Raw genomic sequence first — 13,682 nt, 5'->3', positions numbered from 1 at the left:
AGGCTACGGGCCAAATGCTGGAATATGGGATTAGATTAGACAGGGCTTGATGGCCGGCGCGGACACGATGGGCCGAAGGGCCTCTATCCGTGCTGTATTACTCTATGACTCTATGAGGTACATTATCCCTTATCCGAAAACCTTGGGACCAGCTGAGTTTCGGTTTTTGGAATTTTTCGGATTTCAGAAGGTATTATTATAAGATTGGGAAATTTGTATTTAATATAAATTTTAAAAGTTCAGGCTACCTCTTGCGACTGTTCCGTGTCTCATCCCCCTTCCTGCTTCTCTGGAAAGCCAGATATCGGCTGACCTAAGCTGGCCCGCAAATCAGGTCGGGTGGTGGGGGGGAGAAAAGAATATCGGACGGGTCGGGGAGAAAAGAATATCGGACGGGCCGCAGTTCGGGTCGGGGAGAAAAGAATATCGGACGGGCCGTGGTTTGGTTCGGGTCGGGGGGGGGGAAAGAATATCGGACGGGCTGCTGCAGCTATCGGACAGGCCGCTGTATTGTTGGGTTCACTCTCCTGGTACCTCCTTCACACTGCCCGGCTTGGCCTGCAATCTCCTACCCAGGAGGGAACTCTGTGACCCTCTGCCCTGCTCAGCGTAAGTCGTGCGCCACTCTAGTCATGTCGTGCGCACGACTTACACTGAACGAAAAAACTTTTGGTTTTTAGAGGTTTTCGGTTTTCAGAAGTTCGGATAAAGGATAGTCTACCTGTACTGTCAAAATGGCTTGTGTGGAACTCAGTAGAATATTTGTGGGAAGAGAAGAAAAATCTGTGAAGTACAAGAAAATAATGTTGCTGGTAAGTTTTTCTTTTAACTTGTAGTTGAAACTCCCAATTTATTTGCCCTTCTAAGCAATGCAATAGATAGTTATGCAAGAATAAGATTTTCCGTAGGCCAAAATTCAACTTTCCTTTCTCGTGACCGCACCCCCCCCCCCCCCCCAAAAAGCCCTTGAACAGCAGTTGACCTGAAACAGTTTTTTAACTTGGTGTAATGCAACACCTTTAATCTTTTGAGTACTGAGTTTGCAGTATTGCCACATCCATAATGCCACAATTTCTAGAAGTGCAAATGTAACAATTTTGGGCACACTTGATTAACTCCATTACTGTTGACGCTGTGCTAAGGTTGTACATGTATGCCACAATAAATGTAGATTTGGTTTGCCTTTTCCTGAACGTCTTTGGCGTTGTCCTGCTTCTCAAGGTGTTAACTCCTTGCTGGGGCACAGTTCCATGTGTGCCAGTCACCCACTAGTACCTTGTACACGAGGCCATTCTTTGTGCATGAGCCTAGGCAGTGAGGGTCAGAAGGCATTTTCACCCCAGGGCTCATCAGCTAAGCCCCACCCTGTTTACCCATTCTATTTATTTCCTTTTTATTTTCTTTCTTGCTCACTCTCAGTCTCGTGCCCTCTCACACACACTCAGTCGTACACGCGCTCTTTCCAGCAGGGGTCACAGGTTAGTGATCAGGAGCAAGAAATCGTTGATTCTCTCCTCCCTAACCTAAGGGCATTGATTAAACCTCTGTTGCAGCTGCCCCAGCTAAGCAATAAATGTACTTATGGATTACTATAACTAAAAATCAAGTATTTGAAATCAATTCCTCATCATCAGAAATTAGTTGTGGACCATTGGTGCTTTTTCCTGTATCCTACTGCTGTGAAACTATCTTGCTTCACACAAAAGTGTAGTTTGTTGAAGGTTTAACCTCTTACTGACTTTCCTTGCTCTGTAGCGGGAGGTAGCTATTAACCTCTTCCTATAGACTCCTGTGCAGTGACTAAAATTAAATGTTTTCTCTCACCAATTTTCTCTCCTCTTCCTCTCCTCTCGTTATACATTTTGCTAGAGTACTGTTACTGGTAATGGGTGGCTTCCAGTATCTCACCTCAGTGACCATTATTCACGTATGAGTCTTGGCAGTGAATGTTGGAAAATTGTCAAACTGCTATCGACATCACAGCTGAGCACGATCCTGTCCTCTCCTATTGTTTGTGCATGTCCAGCAGGGATTGCTGGATAGAGATCAGCAGCAAGAATTCTGGTTATTCCCCCTGCTCTGACCCAGGAATGCTGAAACTATCTTTAACATCCCTACTGCCTCACTGGCTGAGATTAGCTAACTCAATTGCTCCACTTATGAAGTTAGTGATAACGTGTCCTTATTAAAAAATATAATATTTTTGTTAGAAAGTGAGTTTATCAGTTCACTCAAACTGATGAGGCCCTTTTAACATGCAGCAGGAGAATAGTTTTGACTTTTGGAATTTATTCTTAACTTCCTCATTCTTTTCCACCTTCATACATGCAGTATATAGTGTCTGTGCTGGGACATAATGCTTAATTTTTCACTTCTCAAGAAAAGACCTGGAGATTCAAAAAGCCATGGTTTAGACTTTCCAATTCCATTGACAAGATTGTCCAATTCTTTTTCTTTGGTGTGGTAGGGGGTTATACAGACCAGAAGATCCTGGCTTCATTCTCTGCTCTGTACTGAGCTATTTGATCACAGCCAGTGTAGCAGGGGTATTACAATATCCTCAATTAGGGAAGGAGAGCAAATTCAGTCAGCTTTCCTGCTGGAAAGCACTTTCATGAGAACATCAGATGGGTACAAACTTAGACTTGGCTGTGATGCCCTCCGTAATAACATAACACTCATTGCCACAAAGAATGGGCACTTTGGCAAGCACCTGAGGTTTACTAGTGCCTGTAGAAATGCATCACAGAAAGAGTTAGCATTCGGAGAGGAGAAAATTGTTTAATTAAAAATAAAAAAATTACATTGCTGCTTGCTAATTTTTTTGTGTGTGGGTTTCATATAGTAAGGATTCATCTTTAGTAAAAGGGCTTATGTTATCAGTTTTGAAATTCTGTGCTTTTTCAATAGAAATAATAAAAATGCAAACTGAAAATTTGAGGAATTCTATTTCTGGAGTGATGCAAAACTCCCTGACTGAAATAACTAGGTTTCCTTTCTTTCTTTGCAGATGGGGATTTCAGGTAATGCAAGCCTATTCGGTCAAGGCTATGGTCAAGCTGGTGGTCAGCAATTAGGCGCTGCAGGGGTTGGACCTCAATTGCAAAACAAAAGTAGTCTTTCAAATAGCCTGCCTCCATTTCCAGCTGATTTAAAGGGTACTCAAGTTACGAATGTGCCAAACATGGTAAGCAGGCTGTGTGCTCCATACGTGTTGGTGCAAATAATTGAACTGTTCCTAAAAATTAAAACTGCAAAGAAGTTTTTTGGGCTTTAGAAGTATTTTCACTTGTGTATAAAGGCTGATAATTCAGTGCATGTTGCAGATGTAAAACCTGCTCTTTAAGATGCTTGAGTATCACAATTAGAGGGGAGAGATCTCATGCCTTCTTGAAGATGCTACCAGCTATATATTAAGTTGCATGTCCTTCCAATTTAGTTGCTGACATAGGGATGAGAGGAAAAGTTTGTGGGATTTTTTTCTCTGTTTCCCTTAAGTAGACTAGTTTTGGGGAAATGGCTTTATTTGATGTTAGTTACAAGTTCTGACTTTAAAAAAAAAGCAACATAATGACATGCTCGCCCAAAAGAAAAGTGTAAAGGCCAAAGCCGTTGCTTATTCCTTATCAAAAGCCTTGGGAGAAGTTTCATGGCTGCTTCATCTGGCCTTCTAGCCAGTGCGGAACTGATGGTCAATTTTTGGACATGTTTTTGCTGTAATTCTCTGTGTTCAATTTTTGTTTACAAGCTGTTGTTTTTTTTCTTTCCTCTTCCATTTTAGATATTGTCACTAGATTTTGAGTCCTCTTTTCACTGTTTCTTTCTCTCTTTCCAAGTCGCAGCAGCAGTCCCAAGTTCAGCAGGTAGGGATGGTACAGGTACCATCCCAGGTACCGACACAAGGAATGGGATCTGCACCGACTGCAGATCCCGAGAAACGCAAACTGATACAGCAGCAGCTGGTCCTACTGCTTCACGCCCACAAATGTCAGCGGAGAGAACAGGCAAACGGTGAGGTGCGACCCTGTGCGCTGCCCCACTGCCGAACCATGAAAAACGTCCTGAATCACATGACTCACTGTCAGGCAGGCAAGTCCTGCCAGGGTAAGTGTACTTGATTTGACCTTTTGTGCACTACCTACGCATATTTATAACGAGCCAGATGACATGGGGTTCAAATACAATCCTCCTGCAGATAAGGACCACAAGACCATTTAACCAAAATCTGTTTTGAGTATGTTAATGGACATTTGGAACCTGTTTTTAAATGTTCCCTTAGCTTTTTTTAAACAGTAAAATGGTGTTGGTCACGAGGCCAATCCATATCCTTCAAGGACACGAGGCCCAGCCCTTCATATTAGTGGATGTGGTAGGCAGGATTAGTGCTTCCTTGAAGGATGTACACTACTTGAAATTTTATTTGAGCCCCTGCAGATGGCTTTGAAGGGCTATTCTCTCTTTCTGACTACCCATGCAGGCTGGGTTTCGATTAGTGAAACTTCTTCCTACAACGTTGGTATGAGATGGCATATGCTGAACAGAAATTCAGTTCTATTTACATTTTTGTGAGTATGAAAATCAAACTTTAAAATTTGTTTACTTAATTGGTATAGTTTCTAAAGTAATGCGCCCCTCATTCCCATTCCTTCCCCATCCCTGTTGAGCTTTCAACTTGAGTTGTATCTATATTCCACGAGTTATATTTTTCTTAGAATTGGTGTTGATGTGATTTGTTCAGAATGTTTCAACTTGGTACCTGAAATGAGATCCAGAAGGTTACAGCCCACAATCCTAAAGCAATTGTTCAATAACGTGAGTACCTGTACCAGAGAACTGTGGGCAGGCGAGCTAATTATAAAGGGGACCACTTCACAAGTCTGGCCTCAGTTCTATACTATAGTAAATGCACAAATACATTAATTGCTGTTTTACCTTCAGAACATAAGAGCATAAGAAATAGGAGCAGGAGTAGGCCATTCGGCTCTTCGAGCCTGCTGCACCATTAAATAAGATCATGGCTGATCTTCTACCTCACCTCCACCTTCCCGCATTATCCCATATCCCTTGGTATCCAAAAATCTATCGATCTCTGTCTTGAATATAATTAACGACTGAGCATCCACTGCTCTCTGGGGTAGAGAATTCCAAAGATTCACAACCCTCTGAGTGAAGAAATTTCTCCTCATCTCAGTCCTAAATGGCAGACCCCTTATTCTGAGACTGACCCCTAGTTCTAGACTCCACAGCCAGGGGAAACATCCTCCCAGCATCTACTTTGTCAAGCCCCTTAAGAATTTTATATGTTTTAGTGAGATCACCTCTCATTCTTCTATACTGTAGGGAATGTAGGCCTAGTCTACTCAATCTCTCCTTATAGGACAATCCCCTCATCCTAGGAATCAGTCTAGTGAACCTTCGTTGCACTCCCTCTAAGGCAAGTATATCCTTCCTTGGGTAAGGAGACCAAAACTGCATACAGTATTCTAGGTATGGTCTCACCTAGGCCCTATATAATTGTAGTAAGACTTCTTTACTCTCCTACTCCAATCCCCTTGCAATAAAGGCCAACATGCTATTTGCTTTCCAAATTGCTTGCTATTACCTGCATGTTAACTTTCTGTGATTTGTGTACAAGGATACCCAGGTCCCTCTGAATACCAACATTTCCCAGTCTCACCATTTATAAAAAAAAAAATTAAAAAAAATCTGCTTTCTATTTTTCCTACTGGATAATTTCACACACCTCCACATTATATTCCATCTGCCACGTTCTTGCCCACTCACGTAACCTGCCAATATCCCTTTGCAGCCTCTGCGTCCTCCTCACAGTATACTTTCCCATCTCACTTTGTACTTCAGCAAACTTGGATACATTATACAGGAAACTTTGGTTTATCCGGAGGTTATATGTCCGGAATACTCGATCTAACGGCAAAAATCAGGAGCCGTTTTCTATATGTTTTTTAGTTCTCGTTGCTTTTTTTTTCCCCAGTCAAGCACTGCAAGGTCTGTAGCTATAGCAACAGCTTCAGCTACAGATGCTTGCAGCTGCAGCCGATTGTTTTGAAGCTGTTGCTAAGCAACAGGGTTTGTTGATTCACACGGAGCTTCTCAGTTCTGTATGTTTAAACATTAACTCTGGTATGTCCGGCACTTTTGATGTTACGGCACCAGCTCGGTCCCGTCAGTGCCGGATATCAGAAAGTTTCCTGTACCCGGTTCCCTCATCTAAGACATTAATATAAATTGTAAATAAAATGTTTAAGAAAAAGATTTGTTCAGCAAAATTAAATATGTTTATGTTGGAACAGTTCTGAAATAGTCTAACATGCTGCTTGCCTTGCAAGAGTATCCAGGAGCAAAATTTGCCATAAAAATACGAGCTGAATTGTGCTTGAGCAATCCAGAAACAAGAAAAACTTTGCACACATGGGATTCTCCATCATTTCAAAAAAAAAAACCATATATGTGTAAGAAAGGTTTGTCTCCAGTGATGTTAAATGACAGGTGTTCTTTCACAAGGGCAGGAAGCTATCACAGCAGTGGATTAGGGCTCCATGTATGTGGGAACATAAATACTGGAATGATACTCTCAGGTGGTATGGATTCCTAGAAGTTGAATCCAACCGGCTGGGCTCTTGAGTCTTAGCCAAGGGGACTATACAAGTGTGAAGAACCATCCACCATATGAACTATTATTTTTATACCAAAGGGGCAAAATAAATCCTGCCCAAAAAGACAGCGTTGGAGAACATTCTGCTCTTCCTCTTCACCTCCCCCCCCCCCCCCCCCCCGATTACAAAAAGAAGTAAATTTGTTTAAAGTTCATCCCAATCCACTTCTTTAAAAAAAAGTTATCTTCATCTGCAACTACCAAAGTAAACAAAAAAAGTTCAAAGTGGTCATTGCCTTTTACCATTTGTGTTTTCTTGCCCGGGATATTTGACTGTAATCAACCTAAAGGATGCTTGCTTTCATATGGCAGCTCGTCAACTGCACAGGAAATCGCCATGTTATTGTATTGAGGGAAAGAACTACATAGTACTCCTTTTTGGCTTTGGGTCTGGCCCCAGGATGTTCCTGAACCTGACCATAGCTATAGTCCATTTGCGCCATGTCTGATGATTGGTTCCTCTGAGCACCTTGTCAAGACACGACAAGCAGTCCAATAGATTCTCTGTTTTTCAAGGTCTTGACAACAACTAATGAGGATGCACCTTTTTAATTAAAAAAAAAAAAATGTGTTCTTGGGATGTGGGAATTGCTGGCAAGGCTGACATTAATTTCCCATCCTTAGTTGCCCTGAGAAGGTGGTGGTTTGTAAGTATGCTGACAGCAAATGATATATTTGCTTTTTGTCTTATTTCATTTTGTTTTTAAGAAAAAGGGGAGGAAGTGATGCTTCAGTTGTACAGAGTCTTGGTCAGACTCCATCCGGCGCACTGCATCCAGTTTTGGGCACTGCACCTCAGGAAGGAGGGGGTACAGCACAGATTCACCAGAATGATACGGGGCTAAAAGGGTTAAATTATCAGGACCGGTTGCATGAATTTGGTTTGTATTCCTTTGAATTTAGGAGGCTGTAATCTAATCAAGGTATTTAAAATGATAAAGGGATTCAGTAAGGTAGATGCAGAGAATCTGTTTCCTCCAGTAGAGGAATCCAGAGCAAGGGGGCATAATAAAATTAGAGCTAGGCAGTTCAGGTGTGAAATCAGGAAGGACTTTTTCACACAAGAGTAGTGGAAATCTAGAACACTTTCCCCACTCAGCTGTGGATGTTGGGTCGGTTGAAATTTTCAAGAATACGATTGATAGATTTTGTTAGGTGAGGGTATCAAGCAATATGGGGCAACGGTGAGTAAATGGAGTTGATGTACAGATCAGTCATGATCTGATTGAATGGTGGAGGGACTGAATGGCCGACTCCTGTGCCTATGTTTACATTGTCTTGAATTGTTTCATTTCATTGTGAAATGAAACCACTTACCAGCACAGACATGATGGGCTGAATGACCACCTTCTGTGCTGTAAATTTCTATGATTTTATGAAATATCTGATTAGGGAAATGTTCCTTTTGTTGTGGGTCTGTGTACGTACTGCCTTTGGCTTAATCATAAACACAAAAAAGAGATTCTGGGCTGGCAGTAGTATATATGTGTGTGTGTATAGAGTACATGTTCATATGCTGTTAATACAGGAAATGATTAGACACTTGTCAGTATAAATAACAACAGAAAATGCTGGAAAAACTCAGCAGGTCAGGCAACATCCGTGGAGAGAAATTTGAGTTGACGTTTCGGGTTGGACCCTTCTTCAAAACTGGAAAGAAAAGAAACTAGATCGGAGGCAGGGCTGCGATCGGACAAAAGAATAAAAGAAACAAAAGAAGTAAAAGAGATTAGAAGCTAGACGAGATGGTAATAGGCTGGGATTAGGTGTAAAGTGTACTGGCAGGGCAAAAGATAGCTGCCAGGTGTGAGAGAGAAACAAAAGGAAAGGGGGGGGGGGGGGGCGGGGAAAGGAGTGGAACAATTACAAGAGAAAATGAAATGGGGGCCGAGCTTATGATCTGAAATTGTTGAACTCGATATTGAGTCCGGAAGGCTGCAGACTGCCTAATCGGAAGATGAGGTGCTGTTCCTCGAGTTTACGTTGAGCTTCCGTGGAACAATACAAGAGGCCAAGGACGGTGAGGTCCGAGTGGGAATGGAGCGGTGAATCAAAATGACAGGCGACCGGAAGCTCGGGGTCACCCTTACGGACTGAACGGAGGTGTTCCGCAAAGCGGTCACCCAATCTGCGTTTGGTCTCCCCAATGTAGAGGAGACCGCATCGTGAGCAGCGAATACAGTATACTAGATTGCGAGAAGTACAAGTAAATCGCTGTTTCACCTGGAAGGGGTGTTTGGGGCCCTGGACAGTGGGAAGGGGGGAGGTATAGGGGCAGGTGTTACATCTCCTCCGCTTGCACGGGAAGGTGCCAGGCGAAGAGGAAGGGCTGTTTGGGGTGATAGAGGAGTGGACTAGGGTGTCTCGGAGGGAGCGGTCCCTGCGGAATGCTGAAAGGGGAGGGGAGGGGAAGATACGTTTGGTGGTGGGATCACTTTGGAGGTAGCGGAAATGCCGGAGGATGATCCGTTGAATGTGGAGGCTGGTGGGGTGAAAGGTGAGGACAAGGGGAACCCTATCGTGGTTCCGGGAGGGAGGGGCAGGGGTGAGGGCAGAAGTGCGGGAGATAGAACTGACACGGTCGAGGGCAGTGTCAACCACAGTAGGGGGGAATCCTCGGTTGCGGAAAAAGGAAGACATGTCTGAAGCACTGGTGTGGAAGGTGGCATCGTCGGAGCAGATACGGCGGAGGCGGAGAAACTGGGAGAATGGAATAGAGTCCTTACAGGAAGCGGGGTGGGAGGAAGTGTAGTCCAGGTAGCTGTGGGAGTCGGTGGGCTTGTAGTAAATATTGGTCGATAACCTATCCCCAGAGATGGAGACGGAGAAGTCGAGGAAGGGAAGAGTCCGAGATGGACCATGTGAAGGTGAGGGAAGGGTGGAAATTGGAGGCAAAGTGAATGAAATTGTCAAGTTTCTCTTGTAATTGTTCCACTCCTTTCCCCCCCCCCCCCCCCCCCCCCTTTCCTTTTGTTTCTCTCTCACACCTGGCAGCTATCTTTTGCCCTGCCAGTACACTTTACACCTAATCCCAGCCTATTACCATCTCGTCTAGCTTCTAATCTCTTTTACTTCTTTTGTTTCTTTTATTCTTTTGTCCGATCGCAGCCCTGCCTCCGATCTAGTTTCTTTTCTTTCCAGTTTTGAAGAAGGGTCCAACCCGAAACGTCAACTCAAATTTCTCTCCACGGATGTTGCCTGACCTGCTGAGTTTTTCCAGCATTTTCTGTTGTTATTTCGGATTTCCAACATCTGCAGTATTTTGCTATCGTACTTGTCAGTATAATCTGTGTTCTATTGCATAAAGGTTTCCTCAATATGACTTATTTCCATTCAGTTCTCAGAACATTTAACAGTGATTCAGGCAGTAAGCCTCAAGAGTTCAAATCACTCTGCTTTTTGCCTTTTACATCACTTTCAATCTTTGTTACAGTGGTAATATTGAAAAATACTAAGATTGGTGGGAGAGGAACCATTCAAAACAATCTCTAAAATGCTCTTTCTGTTAAATATTTGATTTTTAAAAAATGATTGAAGTGTATTTGCAATGAATTGGGGTGGAGGTGGATTCATAGATTGCCTGTTGCAGTTTGTGATCTTGTATAGTTCTAATATTTGACAGCTGCAAAAATGGCTCAAATGGCAACCCTTTCTACTGTGATGTGTTGGATAATTCTGAAGGGGGTTGATGCAACAAATGTCACTATAATCATGTCAGTGGTAGCTGATACAAATTCAAGCTGGTGTGTGAGCTCCACAAAGAATTGACCTCTTGACCAACAGGAAAAAACAAAGTTTGGTTTTAACAAATTAAACTTTCAAGATACACGCGTTTGTTGTATTTTCTTTAAAATATTTTCTCTCCCTGTTTTCCCCCCCACCCCGCCCCTCCACTCTCCTTGGGCCATGTACCTCCTGATGGCGAGGGGACAGGAGTAACTATTGTTATTCTTCGGCTGGCTGAGTAACTCTCCTCTCTTGTTTCCCCCACTCTGTGCATGTCCCTCATACACCCGCCGTCTTTTCCCAGCAACATTGGAGCCAAGATCGGGAACTCAGCAGAGTGGGAAAGTGAAGCTGCCCTCCATGGTGTCATTAATTGGTGGTCCTGTGGGCTGTCATATCATCGTCCTTTTAAAATAGTGTTTTGCTGCCATGTGCCTTTCCTCTGTAAAGAAGGTGGACCTGTTTTGACAGTATTTACTACAGTTACATGTTAGTTCTTGAGCTGACCCATTCTCAGCCACCGCAGCCTTTTAATATGGTTTTGTAGGCTTTATTTTACAAATGTAAATGAAAACATTTTAAAAGCAGTTGATTTGCAGCTGCCCAGTTTGATCTGACCCTGTGTCTGATAGATTAATGTTAGAACTCTGGCTGTTTTTGTTATGCAGTTGCTCACTGTGCATCATCAAGACAGATCATCTCTCACTGGAAAAACTGCACTCGACATGACTGTCCCGTATGCCTACCCCTGAAAAATGCCAGTGACAGGAGAAATCAGCAGAGTAAGTGTCTTTGATTCACTCTTCTCTAGACGTGTAATAAATTCTTCGAAAATATTAATAAGTTTCACAGTGCAGTGTTGAGGGAGTGCTGCACTGTTGGAGGTGCCGTCTTTCGGATGAGATGTTAAACCGAGGCCCCGTCTGCTCTCGCAGGTGGACGTAAAAGATCCCATGGCACTATTTCGAAGAAGAGCAGGGGAGTTATCCCTGGTGTCCTGGCCAATATTTATCCCTCAATCAACGTAACAAGAACAGATTATCTGGTCGTTATCACATTGCTGTTTGTGGGAGCTTGCTGTGCGCAAACTGGCTGCTGCATTTCCCACATTACAACAGTGACTACATTCCAAAAGTAGTAAAAATGGCTGTAAAGCACTTTGAGACGTCCGGTGGTCATGAAAGTCACTATATAAATGCAAGTCTTTTTTCTCTTAATGTATTCAGGGCTCGCACTAATTACAAAGTGGAAATGTGGGCAGAATAAATGAGTGCCTGTATAAGTTGTAGTCCCTTATCTTTGGGGTATTGCTTCTGTGCTGTTAAGTCTGGTGAAAATGTTGGCCCAATTTGCATATGGAAGGCCTGAACTTAGCGTTGGCCCCTCGCTCTGTGACGAGCTTATGTTATTTCAGATTTTTCACTAATGGCACTAAAATGAGATGTTTATTTTTTTAATGGGGCACACTTTTTTGTGTTTTAGTGAAGCCATCTGCTTTTAAATATGGTAGATTATATATGCACACTTAAACTTGCTATCATTGTCCTGCTCTAGAAAACGTACACATTATTATGTTTTTAAAAAGTGGTAAAATTTCATAGCCTACAGACTTTTTTTTGCACCCTGACTGTTTCCCAGTACTCTGTCGGTAACATTTACACCTCTGTGTCTGCCATTTCTGTCACTGAAAAGACATTTCTCGAAAGGTGTAGAACCCGAGGCAAAGAACTTAGGAGCAGTGAGTGCACTAACTGTGTGGCTCTGAAGTAGATTTTTGTGGAAAATTGAATAACTGGGGAAAATTTGTTTTAATGGGTCTATTTAATTACACTTTTTGAGAGGTAAAGAATGTTCTTTTGGGCAGTGTAGCTGTAACTGGTATTTGACTTTTAAGGCAGCAAATGCCAATTACAAAAATACAGGCTTGGAATTTCCATCGGTCTAGACCAGGGGTGTCCAGGCTACGTCCTGTGGACCATATGCACATGAGCCCTGGCAGTCTAGTGCAGGTAACTATTCTATTTGCACTTCTCTTGCTTACTCACTGGATTGTCTGTTTAAATTTCTTGGGCCTGGATGTTTGGAAAAGACCATTCTTAGCACTGTTACTTCAGCAGTGAATAAATCCTAAATCAGAGCACCAAGATCTGCACAAATGAATGGGTACATGCATTTATAGTTTGTATGCAGACCCCGAGGCTCCATGGGATGCACCACAAGGACAGAATGCTTGGATGCACTTAATCCAGAGGGAGTCCTTATGGTTGATTTAAATGGCACTTGACTTATACAGAGATTGTGTCTTTAATACTTTGAGCATTGCGAGTACTCTTTCTTCATTTGCACCCAAACCTTTTTTTCATCAAACCGACTTTTTGAAGGAGAAGCAGTTTTTTTTTCTTTTTCTCCTGAAACCGCTTGTCTCCGACGTCAAAGGGTTAATACAGGAGGGCCAAAAGTAGCTGAGCGCATTACTTGAGAATAGCCAAGAGGATGTGAGTTCATTTTAATTCATGACTATAGTAAAGTTAAAAAGGTGCCTATCTACCTGAGTGAGAGACCCTGATAATGTGAGGAAAAGACCCTTCATGTCTGTTTCGCTTAGATTAGTGACAGCACACAGGATACTATCATTCAATATTATGCTAATGTAAAGAGATTCAAGTGTAAATTGTACTCTTCCACAAACCACATAAACTGTTTCATTGTGAAAAAGCATTGATTTACACTTTATCAACTTGTATTACATTTCACTGAAGTGTAAGATGTTCTTGCAAATATGGGTGTTGTGTAATGATTGATAAGCTTTATATGTAAATAGTAATTTTAATAAGTGTATTGCATATAATCTTGCAGCCCTATTAGGTTCTCTGCCGAGTGGGTTACCAAACACAGTAGGTGCAGTTGGAAGTGGTCCGCAGGGCACATCCAGCAACTCGAACCCTATCGACCCCAGCTCAATGCAGAGAGCATATGCTGCACTTGGACTGCCCTATGGTAATCAGCCGCAAGCGCAGCCGCAGCCTCAGGTACAAGGCCAGCAGCCAACACAGCCTCAAGTCCACCAGTCAATGGGTAAGTCCAGTGGAAGACTACCAGTTGTATGGCTTCAGCAAAAAGATGAAATTAGGTGTATACTAATGGGTATTTTTCCTCAGTTGTGGTAGAGTCTGCAGCACTTTGTGTTGGGTAATATCTTCTAACAGTTCTATCATGATGGGGACAGCTTGTAACATTTAGTGGGAAGCATGTTTGTTTCTTTTTAAGTTGCTTTCCATCCTCA

At 42.7% G+C, this 13,682-nt stretch overlaps 1 protein-coding gene across 8 annotated transcripts in view; it reads left to right on the top strand.

Moving 5' to 3' along the window:
• Positions 1 to 13,682, top strand: part of crebbpb (CREB binding lysine acetyltransferase b) — a 155,948-nt gene that overhangs the window by 29,409 nt on the left and 112,857 nt on the right. For 7 of the 8 annotated variants that reach the window (XM_086001001.1, XM_086001002.1, XM_086001003.1 and 4 more), the window contains exons 3-6: positions 3,011 to 3,187; positions 3,837 to 4,104; positions 11,068 to 11,181; positions 13,256 to 13,474. In XM_086001001.1, the coding sequence (XP_085857127.1) occupies positions 3,011 to 3,187; positions 3,837 to 4,104; positions 11,068 to 11,181; positions 13,256 to 13,474 (778 nt within the window). The remainder of the gene's footprint in view (positions 1 to 3,010; positions 3,188 to 3,836; positions 4,105 to 11,067; positions 11,182 to 13,255; positions 13,475 to 13,682) is intronic. The other variant, XM_086001006.1, reaches the window with a different exon arrangement.

This window comes from Somniosus microcephalus, chromosome 11 (genome assembly GCF_052327205.1).
Source record: "Somniosus microcephalus isolate GS21.2 chromosome 11, FLI_Smic_1.0, whole genome shotgun sequence".
Classification (NCBI taxonomy): Eukaryota; Metazoa; Chordata; class Chondrichthyes; order Squaliformes; family Somniosidae; genus Somniosus; species Somniosus microcephalus.
This window is presented reverse-complemented; position numbering and strand designations above follow the sequence as displayed.